We start from the raw sequence: 23,318 nt of genomic DNA on the forward strand, positions 1-23,318 counted from the left end.
CCGTGGTGACCCGTCATTCAGGGCAGGTGGGGCCAACTGTTCTGAGCCTCACTTGTTTGTTTATCTAAATACATCTTTTTTTGTTGTTGCCTGTTTTGCATGATATTTTGGCATGAATATGTGTCACAAATCAGTTTGCAAACTATGTAAAAAATAATAATACAAACATGGTCTCTTTTTTGCTTTCTTGAGTAAGGCAGCTCCAAAATGCAGATGTTTCAGCCTAGCTCCTTGCGCTCTATGGTGGTGGGGCAGCCAGAGGAAAATACGGAGCGTAGGGGTTTGTAATGTTCTCTAGTTGTGCGGTGATTGGCTCAGTGTTCTCTCACTCACGGGGACAATACGTCACCACAAAATCGACGAGGAGAGCTCTAAAATTCAAGCCCCTTGGGTGCTGTCATAGGGTTACATTAGAAGTGCCCATCCAAGAAGGCTCAAGGTCATTGGCCACAGGTAAAGTGACGTCAAATCACGTTATATCTACCGTAGCTTTGATTGGACTGATCATGTCAACATCATACTTTCAAAATCTTAGCTAGCAAGTTAGACACGCAGTCATCGTCATGAATCACTACTGGCAAATCTTTTTCTATCCTTGTCATATGAGAGAAATTACAGATAAAATGCATCGGTGCTCATCGGCCATAAACGTTACACAACAAGTTAGAAATCGCAGATTCAACAAGGAGTGGTTTAGAAGGAATCACTGTCTAACTGCAAGCGTTGCAAAGCAGTCACTAGCCTGCTATTCAGTGGAGAGGGTGTGTGGTCCAAGTCTGGGTTTAAGGGTCTCTTTCCCCAGCTTAAAATGATAAACATGCAACACCATGGGCCAGAAAAGGTTTAATACATTATCCATGCTGTCAATCCAGCATGACTTCAGCCGCATTCAAAACAACTGGAAACTCTAAACTGGGAAATCTCAGACTTCAGTGAGGTCAAGACAATTGGGAACACGGAAAAGAACGAGCTCCGACTGGTCAAATACGTTTTGAACGGTCATCCAACTCGGAATTCCAAGTCGGGAACTCTGGCCTCTTTTTAGAGCTCCGGCCTGAAGATCACTGACGTCATGATTCAACCTTGTTTTTTCAGAGTTCTCAGTTGTCTTGAAAGAACCATAAATCCAGAGAATTCCAGACTTTGATGACAAAGTTTGATGCCAAAATATGCCCACAAGGACCGCCGCACCATCTTCCTGTTCAAGTAAGCACAGCACAACAAGGTGAGTCTAAAAATGTATTGTATGCTGCTGCATAAATGATGTAATATGCCAGAGAGATATGTATACTGTAGCTAAGAAAGTAATACTAAGTGTATGTTGTGTAGTAAACTGTTAGTAGCTCATGTGCCTCACCCTAATAATTTGGTCCCTTTTCCCCTCATAACTTAGCCTACTGTTCTGACTTGGTTGTGCACATGTAGCCTATAACCTGTTTTAGAGAAATGTCATAGTAAAATACTGTAATATTGTAGCTTTCATTGTCTGCTTATATGCCCCATTTACTTATCCTATGTTCTGACTTGGTGTGCAGGGAGAATACTGTAAGAACGGCCAATGTTTTGAATTCTGTTGCTGTACGTTTCAATAGTGCTAAACAAATAGTTATACTGACTACATCAGTCTTAACTTGCTCATTAATGTCTTAATCAAACTTACGGATTGCCTCTTATCCGCTCATTGTTCCCTTATGCCATATTTTGTACCTCTCAATTGTCAGCAGAAATCACATTTGTTTAAGCAAGTCAGCCATATCAGTTTTTTAAAAAGGCAGTAAAATGAGGTTGAATGAACTATTCCGCTGCCAGACAAGGGTCTGCTGATAGCAAGGTGTAACAGTGGTAAGGATGCACTCCATGGTGCTGAAAAGAAAGCTCTGCTGTTGGGACAGATTTACAGTGCCTTGCGAAAGTATTCGGCCCCCTTGAACTTTGCGACCTTTTGCCACATTTCAGGCTTCAAACATAAAGATATAAAACTGTATTTTTTTGTGAAGAATCAACAACAAGTGGGACATAATCATGAATTGGAACAACATTTATTGGATATTTCAAACTTTTTTAACAAATCAAAAACGGAAAAATTGGGCGTGCAAAATTATTCAGCCCCCTTAAGTTAATACTTTGTAGCGCCACCTTTTGCTGCGATTACAGCTGTAAGTCGCTTGGGGTATGTCTCTATCAGTTTTGCACATCGAGAGACTGAAATGTTTTCCCATTCCTCCTTGCAAAACAGCTCGAGCTCAGTGAGGTTGGATGGAGAGCATTTGTGAACAGCAGTTTTCAGTTCTTTCCACAGATTCTCGATTGGATTCAGGTCTGGACTTTGACTTGGCCATTCTAACACCTGGATATGTTTATATTTGAACCATTCCATTGTAGATTTTGCTTTATGTTTTGTATCATTGTCTTGTTGGAAGACAAATCTCCGTCCCAGTCTCAGGTCTTTTGCAGACTCCATCAGGTTTTCTTCCAGAATGGTCCTGTATTTGGCTCCATCCATCTTCCCATCAATTTTAACCATCTTCCCTGTCCCTGCTGAAGAAAAGCAGGCCCAAACCATGATGCTGCCACCACCATGTTTGACAGTGGGGATGGTCTGTTCAGGGTGATGAGCTGTGTTGCTTTTACACCAAACATAACGTTTTGCATTGTTGCCAAAAAGTTCAATTTTGGTTTCATCTGACCAGAGCACCTTCTTCCACATGTTTGGTGTGTCTCCCAGGTGGCTTGTGGCAAACTTTAAACAACACTTTTTATGGATATCTTTAAGAAATGGCTTTCTTCTTGCCACTCTTCCATAAAGGCCAGATTTGTGCAATATACGACTGATTGTTGTCCTATGGACAGAGTCTCCCACCTCAGCTGTAGATCTCTGCAGTTCATCCAGAGTGGTCATGGGCCTCTTGGCTGCATCTCTGATCAGTCTTCTCCTTGTATGAGCTGAAAGTTTAGAGGGACAGCCAGGTCTTGGTAGATTTGCAGTGGTCTGATACTCCTTCCATTTCAATATTATCGCTTGCACAGTGCTCCTTGGGATGTTTAAAGCTTGGGAAATCTTTTTGTATCAAAATCCGGCTTTAAACTTCTTCACAACAGTATCTCGGACCTGCCTGGTGTGTTCCTTGTTCTTCATGATGCTCTCTGCGCTTTTAACGGACCTCTGAGACTATCACAGTGCAGGTGAATTTATACGGAGACTTGATTACACACAGGTGGATTGTATTTATCAGCATTAGTCATTTAGGTCAACATTGGATCATTCAGAGATCCTCACTGAACTTCTGGAGAGAGTTTGCTGCACTGAAAGTAAAGGGGCTGAATAATTTTGCATGCCCAATTTTTCAGTTTTTGATTTGTTAAAAAAGTTTGAAATATCCAATAAATGTCGTTCCACTTCATGATTGTGTCCCACTTGTTGTTGATTCTTCACAAAAAATACAGTTTTATATCTTTATGTTTGAAGCCTGAAATGTGGCAAAAGGTCGCAAAGTTCAAGGGGGCCGAATACTTTCGCAAGGCACTGTATGTAGGCTTTAACAGTATGTTGGTACCGTTTGTCACTGTTATAGTGAAATTAATGTATTGTTTAGTGTTGTGTTGTGTAGTGACTTTGCTGGCATGCATAAAAATAATTGGGTGAGTTTTCCCCACCAAGATGTACATGCTACATGCCACTGAGAAGAACACTGACTCAGATACAGTACCTTACTGACACACTAGTGCAACATCAAGTGTCAGATATTGAATAAGCTTTCCATGAGAATGATACCAAAGCTCTCCAATAGATATTTGAAAACATCTGTTTCAAAGGAGATACCTTTTACCTAAAAGTCTACTGTTCCACATTGTGTAACTACTGGGCGTGGGCAATAAACCACATTTACCAGCCAGTGAAGTGCGGTCAGAGGTTGGGTAGGCACTGGCTATCATCAAAGACAGATTTAGGCTACTCACAAATGCACCTTCTTTTCCTTCTTCTTATTTAAGGTTTTTATGGCAGACTACAACTATTGGTGTATTGCTGCCACCTACTGTAGAGGGTATTTCAACAAAATATTCCATTGCGGGAAGTGGATTGTGATTGAAATCACATCCCCAAACAGGCTCAGGTGCCTGTGAGAATGGAACATTCATCGACAGGAACAAATACACCTTGATGCAGCCCATGTTCCCCATACAACAAACAGCTCCAACAACCAGAGTGACATATCTCACTGGGCAAAAACTGGTTAAAAAAACAATAGTTAATGTGATGACTTTGAATCAATGTGGGAAACTGATTGGATTTGAAAAAGTAATCAAAGTAAGGGAATTTTGTATTTTTTTCACCCAACTTTTTACCTAACTCCAATGACATGGTGACATGTTTTTGTTGATTTCACGTTGAATTCACGCTAGTTGACAAATATACCAATTATACATTAAAACTAGACGTTAAAATGACGTCTGTGCCCAGTGGGATGCTATTAAACGAAATCGAGAAACAATTTTAACCAAATGTGAACACTGACGTGCCAGCCCTGTAAATTACAGGCCACCTCTGTGTGGAAGTTGAGACATCAACCAGCTGCCAGAAGATGGCCCCCTTGCCTCTGTTGTACCATAAAATGATATATTTCGCAATGAGTTTTGGACGAAGGCAGAAAATGCCCGGATTAGATCATAAACAACCATGGATCCGCAGAGATGGTGACACTCAAGGTTGTATATCAAGTGCATTTTAGAACATCGTGTTCAGAATAAAAGGGATATGGATTGAGCTGGATGACCGTTCAGCTGATTGTCAACCACGAACCTTTCTTTGCTTACATCGGGACAGTATCTTGCATGTGTGAGTATGGTTACATCCGCGTGATGATGGGTACCGCCGTTTTTACCTACGGTTAGCGTCTTCGAATATGATTATAATGACATAATTTTTGCGTATATAGCTATAGCTTAAATATCGCATGAATGGCTTCTTGATTTCGCTTCGTTTATTCAATAGAAAAGGATGAAATAGTTGCTCTTCAAATTTGCGTAAGAAAATGTATACTGTGAATTGTAGCGCATGTAGCCGGTTTATTACTGTGTAAACTGCGTTGATAATGTGCTACAGTATTCCAATGAATTGAATCAACATGAAATGTTTGTTTTGGCTTGGACTCACTTGAGTGCCACTGACTGGATAGGCACAGTAGGGAGCATCAGCTGCAGCATAAATTCTTCACTATTGGTTCGCAGCATAAGTAAATGCAATGAGATGTAAACGTTTATCAAATAAAAATACACATGGCCATACGAAAGAGATCAAAGTATGCGTATAAAACCAAACATACTACTCTATACTAAAAAGGTTAATTATTCTGGTAAGAAATTTGACCTGAACTTGCTTCAGCCCAGTTTGAACAAAAAGGGAACCAGGTGCTCGACTGAGGGACTTCAAAACCCAAAAGACAGACAGACACCCTTTGAAGTGTCCTGTGGGTATGTTTTTTTTTTTATAGGTTAATTCTGCTACCAGTGTATAACTATAGTTTATCGGTTACTGGTTGGAGGATGCAAACATGGATGGTTATTCAAAATCTGTGAATTTTGTCACCTTCAATCTATGTAAGAGTGGCGTACTACACATTAGACCTGATGCATATGAGTCACACTCCTCTTTCTAGTTCTATGTTCTAAACCCCCTCACATCCACATGACTGTGAACATGGCACCTCTTGACATGTTCCAAACTCCCACTCTGTGCATTCCATCCATACTCTCTGGTCATTCATTTATGCTTAAGTGTAGGCTATGTATATTAGAATAATAACCAGTGTTTAGAATAATACCCAAACATGCAAAGGAGGATATTACATTTCTCTACCTTTGTTTACCTATACATCACCATGAACAGAATGACATAATTATGCATTTCTGTATAGTACAGAACAGGGACCCATGATGTCATTCTGTTACCATCATTCTACTGGGTGTTAATCCACTTCGATTACTGTCGTTAAATAACCCAAATAGATTTTTTTCAAACTCTAGGAGTCAAATCGTAGCTGACACCCCATTCTTTCTGCAGACGTCTTTGAATCATAATTCAGAGTAGATATATAAGAGTTTTTGGAAAATGTGGTTACATAAAAAAGAGAGGGAGATTTGACCATCGTTCTGATACCAAACTTTACTGCACTGTTCTTTGAGCAAATGTGTTTTTGTAAAATGTTCTGTGGAAATTGTTAAAAGCAGTCCTTGTGCATAGAGTTGTATGATTTGTTTAACTTTGCAATCAATGGCTTCTGGCCTCATTCTCTTACTGTGGAATTGCCCATAAATTACTATGGAATTCGGCATATATACAGTGCATTCGGAAAATATTCAGATCCCTTGACTTTTTCCACATTTTGTTACGTTACAGCCTTAATCTAAAATGTATTAAATTGTTTTTTCCCCCCCTCAACAATCTACACACAATACACCATAATGACAAAGCAAAAACAGGTTTTTCTGTAAAACATATTTACATAATATTTAAATATTTACATACTATTTAAATATTTACATAAGTAGTCAGACCCTTTACTCAGTACTTTATTGAAGCACCTTTGGCAGTGATTACAGCCTCGAGTTTTCTTGGGTATGCCGCTACAAGCTTGGCACAGCTGTATTTGGGGAGTTTCTCCCATTCTTCTCTGCAAATCCTCTTAAGCTCTGTCAGGTTGGATGGGGAGTGTCACTGCACAGCTATTTTCAGGTCTCTCCAGAGATGTTAGATTGGGTTCAAGTCCGGGCTCTGGCTGGGCCACTCAAGGACATTCATAGACTTTTCCTGAAGCCATTCCTGCGTTGTCTTGGCTGTGTACTTAGGGTCGTTGTCCTGTTGGAAGGTGAACTGAGCGCTCTGGAGCAGGTTTTGATCAAGGATCTCTCTGTACTTTTGCGTCGTTCATTTTTCCCTTGATACTGACTAGTCTCCCAGTCCCTGCCACTGAAAAACATCCCCACAGCATGATGCTGCCACCACCATGCTTCACCGAAGGGATGGTGCCAGGTTTCCTCAAGACGTAACTCTTGGCATTCAGGCCAAAGAGTTTAATCTTGGCTTCATCAGATTAAAGAATCTTGTTTCTTGTGGTCTGAGAGTCCTTTAGGTACCTTTTAAGAAAACTCCAAGCGTGCTGTCATGTGCCTTTTACTGAGGAGTGGCTTCTGTCTGGCCACTCTACCATAAAGGACTGATTGGTGGAGTGCCGCAGAGATGGTTGTCCTTCTGGAATGTTCTCCCATCTCCACAGAGGATCTCTGAAGCTCTGTCAGAGTGACTACTGGGTTCTTGGTCAACTCCCTGACCAAGGCCCTTCTTTCCCGATTGCTCAGTTTGGCCGGGCGGCCAGCTCTAGGAAGGCCACTGTGTTCTTGGGGACCTTCAATGCTGCAGACATTTTTTGGTACCCTTCCCCAGATCTGTGCCTCGACACAATCCTGTCTCGAAGCTCTATAGACAATTACTTCAACCTCATGGCTTGGTTTTTGCTCTGACATGCACTGTTGGACCTTTCCAAATTGACCAGAGGTGGACTCTAATCAAGTTGTAGAAACATCTCAAGGATTATCGATGAAAACAGGATGCACCTGAGCTCAATTTTGAGTCTCATAACAAAGCGGCTGAATACTTCTCAAAAAGCTATTTCAGATTTTTGCAAAAGAAAAATCAAAAAACCTGTTTTCGCTTAATCATTGTGTGTAGATTGATGAGGATAAAAAAATCAAAATAAATTTAAGAATAAGGCTGTAATGTAACAACATGAGGAAAAAGGGAAGTGGTCTGAATACTTTCCGAATGCATTGTACATCTCTTTCTCTCTCTCTCGCTGGGTGCAGCCCCATGTGTTGATGATGTAACATGGCCATTATGGTTTCTAATAGACAAATATGTTATTTTAAGTTTCTCAAAATCAGCCTGGCTGATGTAACAGCTTCTCTGTGCCTGAAGGCAAGTCCTGGTTGTAACACAAAGAGTTCTCTCTGAAAAGATTAACTCAGCAAAAATAACTAGCATTTCACTCCCACTCTTCTGCACATTCAGTTTCCTCACTAACTCAAAGCTGAGAATGACACGCTGATGCTAACACTATCAAATCTGTTTAAATCCAACAGGGTATTGAAGAGGAGAGGAAAAAGCTTTGTGGTGACCTGCTAGAGGGATTTCAAGGACCTAGTGAGAGCCCCAAACAACTCCAAACAAGGAGGCCAGAACACAGGGAGACCATAAAAACAAGGAGATTGAGGTGGAATAATAGACTGTATATCTACATTGATGACACAACCTTCTACTTATACTCTTCCAACTACAACAACCTGGACGCTAACCTAAAGATTTTTAGAGTTTTCTGTGACCCATAGAGTAGCCTAAACCAAATCCATGTTTCTAGACAGAATCCAGTCCTAGTAAGTGGCAGCCAGCCACCTCCCTCCTGTGGGCCCTACCCACCTCTTGGGAACCAGTGAGTTGGTGGAGAACAACATTGTGAGGGAGAGGATGGGCAACAAGAGCACCAGCCCCCCCAGAGACCCAGACACTGAGAAGACTCAGAGAGAGGAGGCAAACAACACAGAGACTGCCTCAGGTGCCTACAGCACTCATCACACAGTACAGATCTCATACAGTAGTTTAAGTGTACATTAGCGATGCCCGGGTCAGCAGTTTTTTTTTCTCGCGCACCTGCCCGCAATTGCTAATAACCTTTTTTCAACCGCCGGACTATGTGATAAAGTGAAAATAGGAGGTATGCACCTAACCCGAAAATATAGAAAATGCGTTAGGCTACAGTCAAAGACAGCATCATTATTTTTTGACAGGGGGGTGCATGATTTTTTTTGTTGCCTGATTTAGATACGTTTCTGATTATAATTTCTGACATTTTGGTTGGCTATTTGTTAGTCAACTTGTCTATAATTAGATACATGTAGCTTCTCGTATGTCATTATATGTTGCCCTAAAATACAAAATATACTCTTGCTCAACTTTTAGGGACTGGGGAGAAAATACAAGAACGCAAAAAAAACAAATGGGAAAGAATTTCTGTCCAAAAGACATCAGTTTGACCTGAAAATATTTCACTTCGGCTTCGAAGTGCTTGAAATATTATCAGCTTTTATAATGACGACAGAACCTCTATATGGTATCTAACTTGGCATTGCATTCGCTCAAGATGCAGAAGTAAATAAATCATATTTCGCCACTCCTGTTCCTAAATCCAGAATTTGCCAACATTTGGTGTATACTTTTACTGCAAAAATGCTTAATTCTGCAGGATTTATTAGGAAGGCTATATGAGAGGTTATAGACCTACAGCCAGTGTCCAGATATCAGTTTCCATTTAACCCATCTAAACAGTTGGCTACAGTTTCCTTTACATGCCTATTTGATGTCCCGTTCTGTGACTGGCGAGTTTGTAAAGCGTCTCGCAATCAACACACACAACACAGCGGGCACTGCTATCATTCTTTTACCACTTCACCAAATATTTTCCAAACATTGCTTTAATGGCCCTTCGTTCTCTTTCTTTTCAACTATCATTTCGCAGCTTTAGTCTTGTTAAATAAAACTTAGACACTGTCCTTTTTTGCCTCGGCGGATTGACGTTATTTGGCGATTGGTTGTGTAAACTATTTGGCGCGTAGGCTACAGTTAAGCCCTAAAGTTGAGGCTTTTACACTAATACCAGATAGCCTAAAATAATGAAAGAAAACACTCAGTGTAGTCTATAGATATAAATTGCACAATAATGATAACTTTTAAAAAATCCATAAATGTATTTTTTCTCTTTATTCAACCTGCAGGCCACCCACCCTCCCTCCAGCTACACACTATTTAATGACCCTAAACCCGCCGGGACTGCGGGTTACGAGTCAACCCGTGTATCACTAGTGTACATTATACTTATTTACTCTGTAGATTTGCATATGTCACCTACGCCAAGCTGTTTCAAAAGACAAGCACTCTCTATGGCTGCCATGACAAAACCTTTTAAGAGTAACCTTAAAATGTCTCATTAAACATGCCTATTCATCAACTGTCTATTACACTTGACATTGTGTGTTTTCAGGAAGTGCCCCCCCAGGCCCCAGCCCTGACCTGCTAGCCTCACTACAGTCTTTGGGAGAACACAGTGACCACACACTGCTGCCACAGACTCTACACCAGGTGTGTGTTTTCACCATCACCAGCACAAATCCTCTGTGTTCTTTTCCTCTGTGGTTTGGTCCTGTGGGTTGTACTGTGTTTTGCACAGTAAATCTCATCCTCATCTGTCACATGTGTTTTGCCACTGAAACATCTTGCTTTTCCCTTGTCTTCTTTTTATTTGTAGGGAGTAAATCCAGCTTTAAGATGTAACCGTGATTACAATGATCATGTACTGTACTCTATACACTTGTTACAATCCTATTCAGGAAGAACACTTGCTTTGGCCCTCAATGTACTGTAATAGCCTTGCAGTTGTTGTTTTATCTTTGCCCGTTCCGGTCATCATGGAACAAAGAGCCAGCTATGATTTACACTCCCAGAGAAAAAGACAGGCCCCACTGATACACTGAGGTTGCGTCCCAAATGGCACCCTATTCCCTACATATTGCACTACTTTTGGGCCCTGGTCAACAGTAGTGCTCTAAATAGGCAGGGAATTGGTTGCCCTTTGGGACGGGTCTGATACACTGATACAGAAGAAAGGGTTGCTCTGTGATCAAACTGGTACAATCAGTGGAGCATTGAAAGAATAACTGGCCAAGAAGTACGCCACGAGATTACATTTCAGTTATGTGGACAAAATAGATGCCCATACATGGAGAATTAGAGCTGTACAAAAAAAAAACATAAAATCCTGGTAAACATGCATTGACATTTGAAGAGATTCAGTCTGCCTCTTTGGTTTGTGTTCGCTCTACACCGTGTGGAGTCTAGAGAGTTGAGAAAGGGACAGGAAGAGTTGTCTGACACAGTTGTTTGAGTTCTGTTGTGCGTCATGGTAGAAGTGAATCTGAGGTAAAACAGCTCGTTATTCGCCACATTACATCCGAGTCCCATCTTTTGTCATAGTTCTATCCTTCCTGACTACTATTTCATTAAATAATTTACTAATTCATTCATTTATTCTATACACGGACAGGGGAGTGAAGTTCAAAATTAACAATACACAGTCATGTGTGAACATACTGGACTTCCTAAATGTACATTAGCCCTTATCCTGCTATCCAATTAGCTAAACACTCATTCAAATAACTCCGTGAGAAGCAGGGTGCCGTTTTGGAAGTTTACTTTAATCAGTGTGAAACTGCAACAAACCCAAAAGTACATATTTTACACAACAACTGCACTAAATGTGCAAAATAAGGAATAAGTCAAATATAAAAGTTACTAGAATAAAACTGTATGCTTGATATTGCTACGCTAGGTGTCCCTTTCGAGAAATAGTACTGAAGCTAATGCAAAGTAGCTAACTCAATTCTTAACCTTTTACAGAAACATGAACATTACATGTGATAAACATTTTATCTTGTGTTAATAAACAATGTACTTACAGGCATTGCGCCTTACAAAGCTAATACAAAGGATGTTGAAGGATTGTAACTACTCTGTCACACTTTCACATTCATACACGTTGCTTCCCTTCTGAAACGGCTTCCTGTCACATGACACAAACAGGTGAATTATTATACTGCTGCACTTAATCTGTCACTAGGGGGTGATAAACAACTAACAGGCCCCTAACAGTGCATATAAACATGAAAAGCTCAGGGTAATACGCTAATCTAGGCTATAACATTTTACATTTATATTTTAGGCATTTAGCAGACACTCTCTTATCCAGAGTGACTTACAGCAGTGAGTGCATACATTTTCATACTTTTTAAAAGTGGTCCCCCGTGGAAATCTAACCCCAAACCCTGGCCTTGCAAGCACCATGCTTCACCAACTGAGCCACAAGGGACCACGTATACGTTCTTGCATTAAGACTTTATGCCATAAAGGTCATTGTCCAAGGTCAAATGTTTCTCCTGGTATGTCTGTCTGTATAATGTGATCTTAGGCTTTGATATACAGTATCTGTGCTCTCGCTCTCTTGGATTTAAAACCGAGAATATCTGCTTGTGAAACTATTTAATTAATGCAATACCATCGCTATTACATTTACATTATCTCAGCACTTTAAAACCTACCGTACATAACTCAAACCCCCTTTCGTAGGCCCGCAAATCAATTTCCCCCCCCCCCCCCCAAAATGGGAACTCAGTCGCGGTATCAACGTACTGTTGAGTTAGAATAGTAGAATACGCAAGGTGCAATTTAGAAATTTGGTCGTGCATCAGGAGTTTTTCACTTGTTATGTCATTCACTGAGTCACTCAAGGAGCCCATGTCAGCTAAAATGTTTTAGCTGGCTAGAATAACTTACCAATCTATCTAAACCGACCGAGGGGCCCTTATTGATTTTGTTAGTCACTCTCACTCAGATAAAATATTTTAAAAAGCAGCAAGCATTTTCTCTCCACCCTATGGCAAAATGTGTAGAATTGCAGGAAATGTACTTTAAAAACAAACATTTTCTTTATGCTCCATGGCAAAATGAGTAGAATTGCATGAAATTTGTTATAAAATGGTAAGATCTTCTTCTCTCCGGCCCATGGCAAATTTGTAGAATTGAAGCAAACTAGCTTTGAAAGTACAACCTTTTCTCTACACCCCATGGCAAAATGTGTGGAGTTGCAGGGGAAAAAGTGTTAAACTGACTTTTCTTCTCACCGCTGTCAAGAGGGGGGGGGGGGGGGGGGGGGGGGGGGGGGTGCTAAAATGTTTTGCCCGCAACAAAATGTAAGCTAGGGCCCCCAAAATGCTAGGGCCAGCTTTGACTGCATGTGTGGATGGGTATGGTGGGTACGCAGACCCGCAAGCCACTGCAGCCCTGTTTTGGGGGGGGACCCGACCCCAATCAAAGTTGCCCATCCCTTCTCTACAGTGACTTCATATAGTCTTTCAGAGCAACATGAAAGTGGTCTAAGGTTATCTCATGGCATTGTTTCATCCTTGAGGTTAAAACTTGAGCCATATTCAAGTTCATCGAGTGACTTGGCTTAGATACAAGATGTGTTGGAAGTCGCACTGTTTTAGTTTTCGGTAGCCGTCAATAGCTGTTAAGATCAGTTCATTACCAAGCAGGAGGATATCTAGTCTGACAGTTCAGTTGAGCAGCTGAAGGATGTAGAAGGCTTTATTGGTTTCACTTAGTTCTAAACTGAGTTGTCGCGGGGGTAAACATTTTCCTTCCATGCAATAGCCAACAGTAAAATAATAGTTTTCTTTAGGATAAAACGTTTCTAGTTCAATTACATTGATTACTTGAAATGAATCTTTCAAGTTGATTTATTTTCAGGTCGGTTAAATAGAGTATCTGACATACTGTACTGAAGTCTGATTCTGAGCAAGTGAGCTAAGTGACAGAATAAGAAGGTCAGTGTGTAATGATTTTTTTTTCTCTCACTCTCTCTTTCTTAACAGATAGCGGAGGCCTACTCCCTGGAAGAGGAATGTATCCTTGCCATTGCTTATTGCCAATATTTATTTCCACTCCGTCAGATCTGAACAGCAGTTAAATAGCAGTTTTTTTTATTTTGACGCTTCAGGGACTTTGATGACTGATTTAGGATGACACTCTTGTTTCATTTGAAAAAGGAAAGGGACATGATATTTCTGCAGTGGTGGGGTAAGTGTTTCCATGTGTGCTGGGCAGAACGGAATATTAACTTTTAGTTTTGTAGTTTCTATAGGCGGGTTAAAATTTCGTTACTATTTGACTTGTTCTGTTGGTTCATTGGTTGATTTCCCTGCAGGATTTCCCTTGATTTTGGTAAATACTGGGTGTGGAAGATGGGGGTTGTTGATGAGGGAAATATGTTCTACTGGTAGTAATCCAATTCATTCCCATTGAGATAAGAATCTCTTACACGAGAGGTTTTGCCTAAGAAAGTAATAATTTACACACACACACACACAGAGTCAACTGCAGGAGAACATACTCTGGAATAGCTTTAAAATTCCAAGATTTATTTATAGCGTCATACATTTTCTGAATTCTTGGTTTTCGCACACAAGCACCAGCTCAACATCAGATGCTGTATATATTTGTCTGACGTTTGTTAGTATGATCCTGTCTTTTGAATCCCAGAGTTGACAGCTTCAGGGATAGGTGTTATGGGCTCTTGTAGTGTTCTCTTTCCTTAACTGCTGATGGTTATAAGATCAGTGGGCAGTGCAGTTCCTGCAGCTGGAGAGGCTATATCATGAGCGCCTCCTGTCTAACCTCACTGCCCTGCAGGAAGACTGGGGTACTGCACTCTTCTCTACACAACTGCTCTGTCACTACCGTAGACTCACCTGAACTCGACTGACAAAATATAACTCTGTTATTCTTTGAATTCCACTCTGTGTGTGTGTGTTCTGTGTGCTTCCAGAGAGCCAGTGTAGAAAGTGTAACAGAGCAGCGGAGAGCGCCTCACCAGGTGAAACCAACCGCATTGGACAGGAACACATAGAAATACTGAGCCAGATCTGCAGGACGCACCAGAGGTGAGAGAGATACTGGTGGACCATAACATGGGTGCTGATCTAGCACAATTTTATACTATAACTATAACTGAGACGACATGCACAAAACATTGACTTAGACAATAACTTGTAGCAGTACTGCTTGCTGCAGTAGAAGGGAAAGCAAAGCATGTCTAGATAGTTTAGTTTGTCACATTCTGTCACCACCTACAATATTACCGCTCCAGAGGGGGATCAGTAAACACTGTCTTCATTTAAATGCATATTTTCATTCATGAATGCTTTATAATGAACTGTTTATTAGCTAGTCATTTGGTTGATATGTCAGATTCCACCCTATGTTTGAACTTTGAACATACCATCGCACGCTAGTGGTTCTTGTCTAGACATGAACCACCCCTTAATTAAATAACACTCCTTTGATTTTCAAATATTTCTCTTTACTTACTCTACTAAGCTATAGACTCATATGTTTTCATGCAAGTCACAGAACCCCACCCATGCCTCTTGGTATGTTAGTAGCTTGTGGCGGTTTGATGGAGATTGATTCAGCTGGATACCAGATGCTCAGTCACTGTAGTGGCCTCCGGTCATTCTAGCTTTACATTAATTAAATCAAGTGGCTTCTAAACATCAGCTTACCCAGTCAGACCTCTTCTCTCTCTCTCTCCCTCTCGCTCTATTTATTGCTATCGCTCTCTCTTCCTCTCCCTCTCGCGGTCTGTCTTTCTCTCGGTCTCTCCGTAATAGGCCAATGCTTAGTGCGGGAAAGGTAAGAAAATGCACTACACACCCTCCTTTTGATGACGTTTCTTAGTCCATACTTTAAGAGAAGATTAGTGTGTTTTGTGACATGAGCGACATTTATGACAAAGCTGGCGTTTTTTTTCTAGAGCATGGCAGACACAGTGTTGAAAGACAACCACAACACCAAGGAGCATTGTGAGAGGAATGAGAGAGAATCACCATCCCACCATGGAAAAGGTAAACAACAAAACCCACCATCAGATGAATCCCTAAATCAATATTATAGAATGGCCACTTAGCCTAGAGATGTGTATAGGAGGGAGATGATATCATCCTCTTTGTTCACTGGAAAGCCCCAGAGTGTAGATCGGGTTCTAATCTATAAGGGCTCATAATATGGAATCTGATACCAGATGATGCTCCCATACTACCTCAGCTATAAGTGTGTGTGTGACTGTGTCAGTATCTATAATAAGTGCTTATGGGCTCTATATGCTGAAGCCAGGTGATTAGTAGTAGGCCTAGTATTGTAAGCAACACTTCTCTTGTCTCTGCAGTCAGAGGCAGCAACCCTGTAAGACATGGTGAGCAGACCACGTCAACAGGAGCTGACTCTGCCATGGCTGAGGAGGAGGAGGGAGGAGTAGTGGAGGAGGGAGGAGTGGACGAGATGGAGGCGGAAGGGCAGGAGGTGGATGAAGAGGTGTTTGAGGAGAGTCCAGAAGAGGAGGTGCAGGTGGTGGAGTGGCCAGCGGGGGTTCCCCAAGCCTCAGCCAAAGACCTGGTCAAACTCTCTCATGTGGAGGAGGTGAGAATACACTGTGAGAATACACTGTGACTGTGACAGCCTCATGTTTATCTCTCTCTTTTCTCTGTCTTTTTTGTCTCTTTATCTTTCTCTCTCTCTCTCTGTTTCTTTCTCGTCTTGTGTGTCTAGATCTCTCTATCGCTGTCTCTCCCTCTGTCTTGTTTGGTAGAGGACACACATTTTGGAATGAGAGCCTTGGACAGGCTCAAGGGAGCACAGAAATGTATTGGCAAAGGAGCTGGGTCTGTAACTAGTGAATTGCCTGTGAGCTCGATACTTAATTCCATGTGCTGAGCCACACTACGGGGATGTGGCCATGGGTGGAAGGTTTGAGGACAGGACACAGAGGCTATGATGCCACTAAAGAGCCACAACAGATTTGGAACAAGTAGTTCACATACAAATCCTGAAAAATAGGTCAGACATGGTTCAGACAATGACGTTTAGGAGGGCTTTGTTGAGCAATTATGCTCCTTCTTGGGCATGCCCGGCTAGTATTTGAACCCAGTTTTGTCTAGTAGTGACTGCTGAAACCACACAAGTCAGACTAGACACTAGAGACAACCTAATATGATATACTAGCACTCTTGGGTTGACAATAGATCTGTTGCCTGAGGCATTATCCTGTGTTGTTATTGATCTCCGCATATTGACCCCATATAACTGACCTACCTATATATTATAGACGTGGATGACACTGCCAGTGTTATCAATGACCTAATTTCAGTGCAATAGTGTATGACTCCGCTGAGCTGTTTGTTTGTTGTGCAAACATGCACTTGTTTCACCTCTAGATACATTCTAAGGGTGTCTAAAATTGCTCCCTATTGCCTATACGGTGCATTATTTTGGCCCCCACAATAGTATATGCACTAGTTGAAGCTCAATGTTAAATTCAAATCTCCCTACCATCATATCTAAGCCAATGACACAATGTCACCAGTTGGATGAGAGGCAAGCTACAAGCAAAGGAAGCTATATTTTGCTTTGGAAGGTTTTTCACATGGCTGAAGTCATCTGTGTAAACTGTTGGCCTTTGACTTGACACTTGTGTGAAATAAGCACGAATAAGATGGCGAACATCACTGACTGCATAATTACCAGTTAGCTAGCCAACTAAAGTTTGCCAGTAACGTTAGCTAGCTACAAGCCAACAAGGCTGTAACTGTAATATTAGCTGTATGGATGGATCATGCATTCAATGTATATTGTCAGCGACACAGTATTGACAATAAACAGTGCATTCGGAAAGTATTCAGTCCCCCCCCTTGAAATCACAGCCTTATTCTATAATGGATCTACACACAATAACCCATAATGATAAAGCAAAAACAGTTTTTTGGAAATATTTGCAAATATATATATTTTTAAATACTGGAGATATGGCATTTGCATAAGTATTCAGACTTAATTGGGAATTCAGTCTTATTGGGAATGACACTACAAGCTTGGCACACCTGTATTTGGGGAGTTTCTCCCATTCTTCTCTGCAGATCCTCTCAAGCTCTATCAGGTTGGATGGGGAGTGTTGTTGTACAGCTATTTTCAGGTCTCTCCAGAGATGTTTGATCGGGTTTAAGTCCGTGCTCTGGCTGGGCCACTCGAGGACATTCAGAGACTTGTCCCGAAGCCACTCCTGCGTTGTCTTGGCTGTGTGCTTAGGGTTGTTGTACTGTTGGAACATAAACCTTCGCCCCAGTCTGAGGTCCTGAGTGCTCTGGAGCAGGTTTTCATCAAGGATCTCTCTGTACTTTGCTCTGTTCATCTTTGCCTCAATCCTGACTAGTCTCCCAGTCCCTGCCGCTGAAAAAACATCCCCACAGCATGATGCTGCCACCACCATGCTTCACATTAGGGATGGTGCCAGCTTTCCTCCAGATGTGACGCTTGGCATTCAGGCCAAAAAGTTCAATCTTGTTTCTTATGGTCTGAGAGTCCTTTCGGTGCCCTTTGGCAAACTCCAAGCGGGCTGTCTTGTGCCTTTTTACTGAGGAGTGGCCTTGACACTTTGACCCCATTGCTTGGTTTTTGCTCTGACATGCATTGTCAACTGTGGGACCATATATAGACAGGTGTTTGCCTTTCCAGATCATCATGGAAACAGGATGCACCCGAGCTCAATTTCGAGTCTCATAGCAAAGGGTCTGAATACTTATGTAAATAAGGTATTTAAAAAAAAAATTTAGACATTGGAAAAACATGTTTTCGCTTTGTCGTTATGGGGTATAGTGTGTAGACTGATGAGGAAAAAAGTGTATTTAATCAATTTTATAGTAAGGCTGTAATGTAACAAAATGTGGATAAAGTCGTCAAGGGGTCTGAATACTTCCCGAATGCACTGTAGCTATCCCACATTCTTCCACAAACAATGCACAGCTAGCTAGCTAAGTAAAGTTCATAGTCAACACCAAACTTTGGGAAACTGCCACGCTGCTAATGGATAATACATGCAATGGGCATTGCTCATTTAACATTGACGTTAGCTAACGTTACTCAATACGCTATAGTCATTCTGTCTTGCTTAGCTATGTAACGTTACAGCCCTTACCTTATGCACTGATTCAGTACGCTCCCTCTGTCAATACAATTTTCTTCTTGTCATTATATTTAGACAATTCTTTCAAACAAGCAAAATAAATAAGTGTTCAATCATTACTGAGTAAATTAACAGCAGCAAAAGCTTCCTTTCATCACCAGACTGTCTATTTAAATAGTGTCGAGATAATGTGTTCATGACAGGGTTCGTAGCATAAGCGGTAATGTCAACACCATGGAATCTGAAGGGTTACCACAGCAACAAAATCCAAATATTTTCCATAAAAATAAATGTTAAAATGTTCTAACTCATTTTCATTGGGAAGGCAGATAAAGCATTATTATCAAAAGCAATCCCTTTCGCTTGAGAACACAATCCTAGTAACTACCACCCTCTGGGGGTTTGATTAATCCCGGCTGGGTGCCAATGTAGGCGTGTTTTGCATTGGCTGAAAGTTGATTGCATTCGATTTGGAACCAGGCTGCCTGCTGGACGTGAGCCAAGTGCCATGTTCAAAGCAAACGGCGAAGTTGGCTCAAAAACAAAAGTGACCTATTTAAAGCATGTGTAGTAATTACTAGGATTCTGTGTTTTCCCAGGCAAAAGGGATTGCTTTTGTTAAAAATGCTTTTATCTGCCTTCCCAATGGAAACTAGTTCGAATTTCAAACATGTATTTTTATGGAAAAGAGATGTTGTATGTTTCTGGACGATGCACCATGCTGCGTTGTTAACAAAATGACAGAGCAGGGCGATTTACTGCTTCGATTTGAGAAGGGCGTGCCTCCCTCCTTGCTCTCCAGGGTGACAACCCTACTGGTGCCCCCGCCTCTTCTTCTGTGGGGTTTATCGGCAGATGGCATCCAACGTTATGATGTATTACCGCCACCTACTGTACTGGAGCGGTCCCACCTGTGTACCAGAGTCCTAGCTTAAAAATGTACCAATAAAGGTATAAAAAGAGGTTCCTGCAGATGCAGGAATGCCCACATGCAGGAACAACCCGAATTGTGGGCCGCAATTGCACCCTTCTCTGTCTTGCTACTACAGAGAAGAGTACAGTGGAGACTGGAGAGACCAACCCTCATCCTTCAGATGTGCTCCACCCCTATGGTACATCCCAAGGACACACTGCTTAATGTTCCCTGAAATGTGTATGCCAGCTGGTTGACGGAGCGCCGAGCCCCACTATGCACTTGTTTATCTTCTGGTTCCACTGGAACATCCAGCTCCTCCGCTATTTTAGAAGTTTTGAATCCTAAGCAACCTGCATACACATTGTTTGAAGCACAATAGACCAACATAGCTACTGTAGTAGGTCAAAGCTGTGTGCTGGAAAACCTTGGTAGAGCATGGATGGAGTAGGCATTGTGGTGCTCATGTGAATTTCCTTTATTTTTTGGCCTTCAGAACAATGCTTACTTCTGACTTAAAACATATTTTTGTTTTTTTAATTACACAAGGCTCTGGTCAAAAGTAGTGTACTGTATAGAGACAGAAATGTTTAAGCTATTCACTGCACACTGTTTCTAATTCTCACTTATCCACATCACTCTGTTCCCCTGCAGAGCTCCTCACCAGATGGCCTGGTGTCCATTCTGAAAAGGAGAAGGGCGTCGTTAGATGGCCTGCCCCCAGAGGGTCCCGATGCAGCCAAACAGAACTCCAAACGCAAGGTGCGCTTCAGCGAGCCAGAGGATGGCATGGAACCAGGTATGGATCAGCCTGATTAACCATCTCTCTCTCTGTCTCTCTCACTCACACACACACATGCACACACACACACGCATACACTCTATACATAAGTTCTTACACTGTGTCTTCAATAAAGACACAATAAGATAGTAGTAACATATTAATACGTGTTTTTTTATCTGTGCAGAGGAGGTGGGTGGAGACTCTTGTTTGATCCTGCTGTTGTTGTGCTTAGTTACCGTGGTGATCAGTCTGGGCGGGACTGCTCTGTACTGCACCCTAGTGGACACCTACAGTAGTATCTGCACCGACTTCTCTCACAACGTGGACTTTTACGTGGTCCAAGTACGACACTTCCTGGACGGGCTCAGACACTGGCTGTCCATACGCTCATAGTCAGCACAGTCTACCGGAGCAGTAAGGACATACAGTCAGTCGCCTGCTGCAGCAGTATATGGACTTATACAGAAGCCCACCTACTGCTACAGTCTAGGGACTCTTATGAAACCCTAGGAGGAAGACAAGCAAAAATATACTGTAAGACTGGTAACACTATTGGTTGGAGAGAATGCTTTAGGTGAAGTCAGACACTGGCTCCCCAAACAGTCCAAGCCAGGGAATAGATTCACTATACTGTATGAACTGCTCTGAGACTGAGACAAGAGGGAGCACTTGACCCTAGTCCCAGTATGAATTAGAGAAGGTAATTGAAGTTCTGGGATAGGGTCTGAAATAGAGTGAACGGGCTTGTGAGCATTGATCTAACAGGAGGCACAGGTGCAGACATTTTGAACTACTGACATTTCATATGCAGACCAAACTGTTTCCGGAACACTGCCTCCTCTTGTTTTTGACCAGAAGTTTTTAACCTCAAGATGGACAAAGCACAAAAGAGCTCCCAAAAACACAGGAACAAAACATAGCATTGTAAAGTATATTCTAGTTGGATTTTTTTATTAAAAAAAATATAGGTTTATCTGAATTTGTAAAGATGTTTATCTGAAAAACAGATACAATTCAGATAAACAGTAAAGATGATTATCTGAATTTGAAAGCCTCGTGGTAAAATTTGGGGTACAGTATGCCAATAAAAAAACAGACATTTTGGGGATTGAAAGGACACTTTTTTTTATTATCAACATTTCTGTGTTTTTCATGACAAGTCTTCTCGACTCATTGGCTTGTCAAATGTAGCCTACACGTTGTACATTTTACAGCTGTTTCTGTACACGGAGACATGGGTTTAGAATTGCTCTTACATTCCTCTGAAGGTACGCAAGGTTGTTGACCACTGCAAATGAAAGTCATTTGGGAAGAATGGCTCTCTGGAATTGGCACATTGTTAAGTCATTTGTTGAAAACAGAGTAATATCAATACAAACATGCATGAAAGATACTGTATGTATGGCTCTTGGTATGACAATATGAACAAGGTTTAATGTTCGTACAGCAATGCATTTAAATGTAGTCATGATATTCAGTACTGTACTGATTACTCCAATATTTCAAGAACTTATGTTAACTTTTTTGTGCTGGTCAATATTGTTATGTATTGTAACCATACATTTGTCTTTTATTCTATGTGTCTATTTTAATGTATTCAATACAAATCCATTTCCTTGCTTTGGTGAATAAACTTTGTTTGCTTTTTATCTACTGTATGTCCAGGCTGGTCTCATAGACTAGACGTAACATAGTAAACAAAAATCCGGGGACACTCAAATTAGTATAATATGTTACGTTCAGTATGGCTGCTTAAGACGGAAGTTTACTTAAGGCAAAAACGAAAGTGGAGAGGGAGGCTGGGCAACTCGAATGTCTAGCAACACAGGGAAGGTAACTCAAACATCTAGCAATCCAACAGTTGCATGTTCGAATCTCATCACAGATAACTTTAGCCATTTTTAGCAACTTTGCAACTACTTACTACTTTTTTTGCACACCCAGTAGATTTCCAGGACCAGAGTTGGAGAACCCTGTTCTAAACCTAGTGCTTGGTTCTGTGAATGTGTTTGAATGAAATCAAGACAGAAAGTCACAGTTTGGCATTGGAATGTCCCTAATGACATACTACTTACTCTAATGGGCATGATCTTCTATCCATTGTCTGACATTGGTGTCTGGTAAAAGTAGTATTTCCTCCCATATGCTCTCCAAGAGTGCTATTCAATCTGTATCACTGAAGCGTTACAGATTTGCGTGATATAAATCATTTGAAAGGTAATTTCATATTGAAGTGACATCTGCAGCGTTTACCTGAATGCAGTCTCAGCTAATGTGGGAACATAGAGCCCCACAGTGGAGATGTCATAACACCCATAAAACCTAGCGGTCAAATGGGGAAATGGTTCCAATTGTTTTTCTAACATTCATTTTTCCAATAGGGAATTTGAGAAACTTAAAATAAGGGGCTGTGCTTCATGTAGACGTACCCTGGTGTGACGTTTTGATAACCATGTAAATCTCTCTCGGACAAGGTGACTTTTATCAATATATTCGGCTCTATTTACTCTCAGTTTAGAAAATGCTCATTATAGTCAAAGTAGACATCATGCAAAACTACAAATCCCTGCAAGTTCTCTCTAGCTGACACCTTTGATTACTGGTACTGTGCCAATTTAAAACTTGCAAAAGACAATATATGGATTGAAATAAGTTGTAGATGGCTGTGGTTGAGTAATGTCAATGAATGTTGCCTCTAATTGTCACTGTAGCAGCCTATGTTGTTTGCAATTGTGTTGCATCATGCAATCCATGTTTATATGTTGCAGTATTTTTGTTTACTTGTTTTCTTTATACATAAATGATATAAAATAAACTTGGTAAGAGATGTTATTTCATTGTTCACATTGGCATGAATTGTGCAATGTTGTAGCCTACGGTGCTCCTCTCAAGATGTAATACCACCAACAGGTCACAAGATGTCTCAGTGCACCATGAAACCAAACCAGCCACC

The 23,318-nt window shown here is 41.2% G+C and overlaps 1 protein-coding gene across 2 annotated transcripts; it reads left to right on the forward strand.

Moving 5' to 3' along the window:
* The first annotated feature begins 4,558 nt into the window (after window positions 1-4,558).
* Window positions 4,559-23,197, forward strand: LOC109900939 (consortin). Of its 2 annotated transcripts, none has more exons than XM_020496852.2 (12): window positions 4,559-4,834; window positions 8,134-8,264; window positions 8,409-8,603; window positions 10,086-10,183; window positions 13,531-13,561; window positions 14,271-14,357; window positions 14,484-14,598; window positions 15,328-15,349; window positions 15,471-15,561; window positions 15,882-16,132; window positions 20,236-20,380; window positions 20,550-23,197. In XM_020496852.2, the coding sequence occupies exons 3-12, from the start codon at window positions 8,516-8,518 to the stop codon at window positions 20,756-20,758; spliced, it is 1,137 nt and encodes a 378-aa protein (XP_020352441.1). In that variant the 5' UTR covers window positions 4,559-4,834; window positions 8,134-8,264; window positions 8,409-8,515; the 3' UTR covers window positions 20,759-23,197. The 2 variants fall into 2 exon arrangements, with proteins under 2 accessions (XP_020352441.1, XP_020352442.1); XM_020496853.2 differs by having other exon boundaries at window positions 4,606-4,834; window positions 8,413-8,603.
* Window positions 23,198-23,318: the final 121 nt, after the last annotated feature.

This window comes from Oncorhynchus kisutch, linkage group LG12, assembly GCF_002021735.2.
Source record: "Oncorhynchus kisutch isolate 150728-3 linkage group LG12, Okis_V2, whole genome shotgun sequence".
Lineage (NCBI taxonomy): Eukaryota > Metazoa > Chordata > Actinopteri > Salmoniformes > Salmonidae > Oncorhynchus > Oncorhynchus kisutch.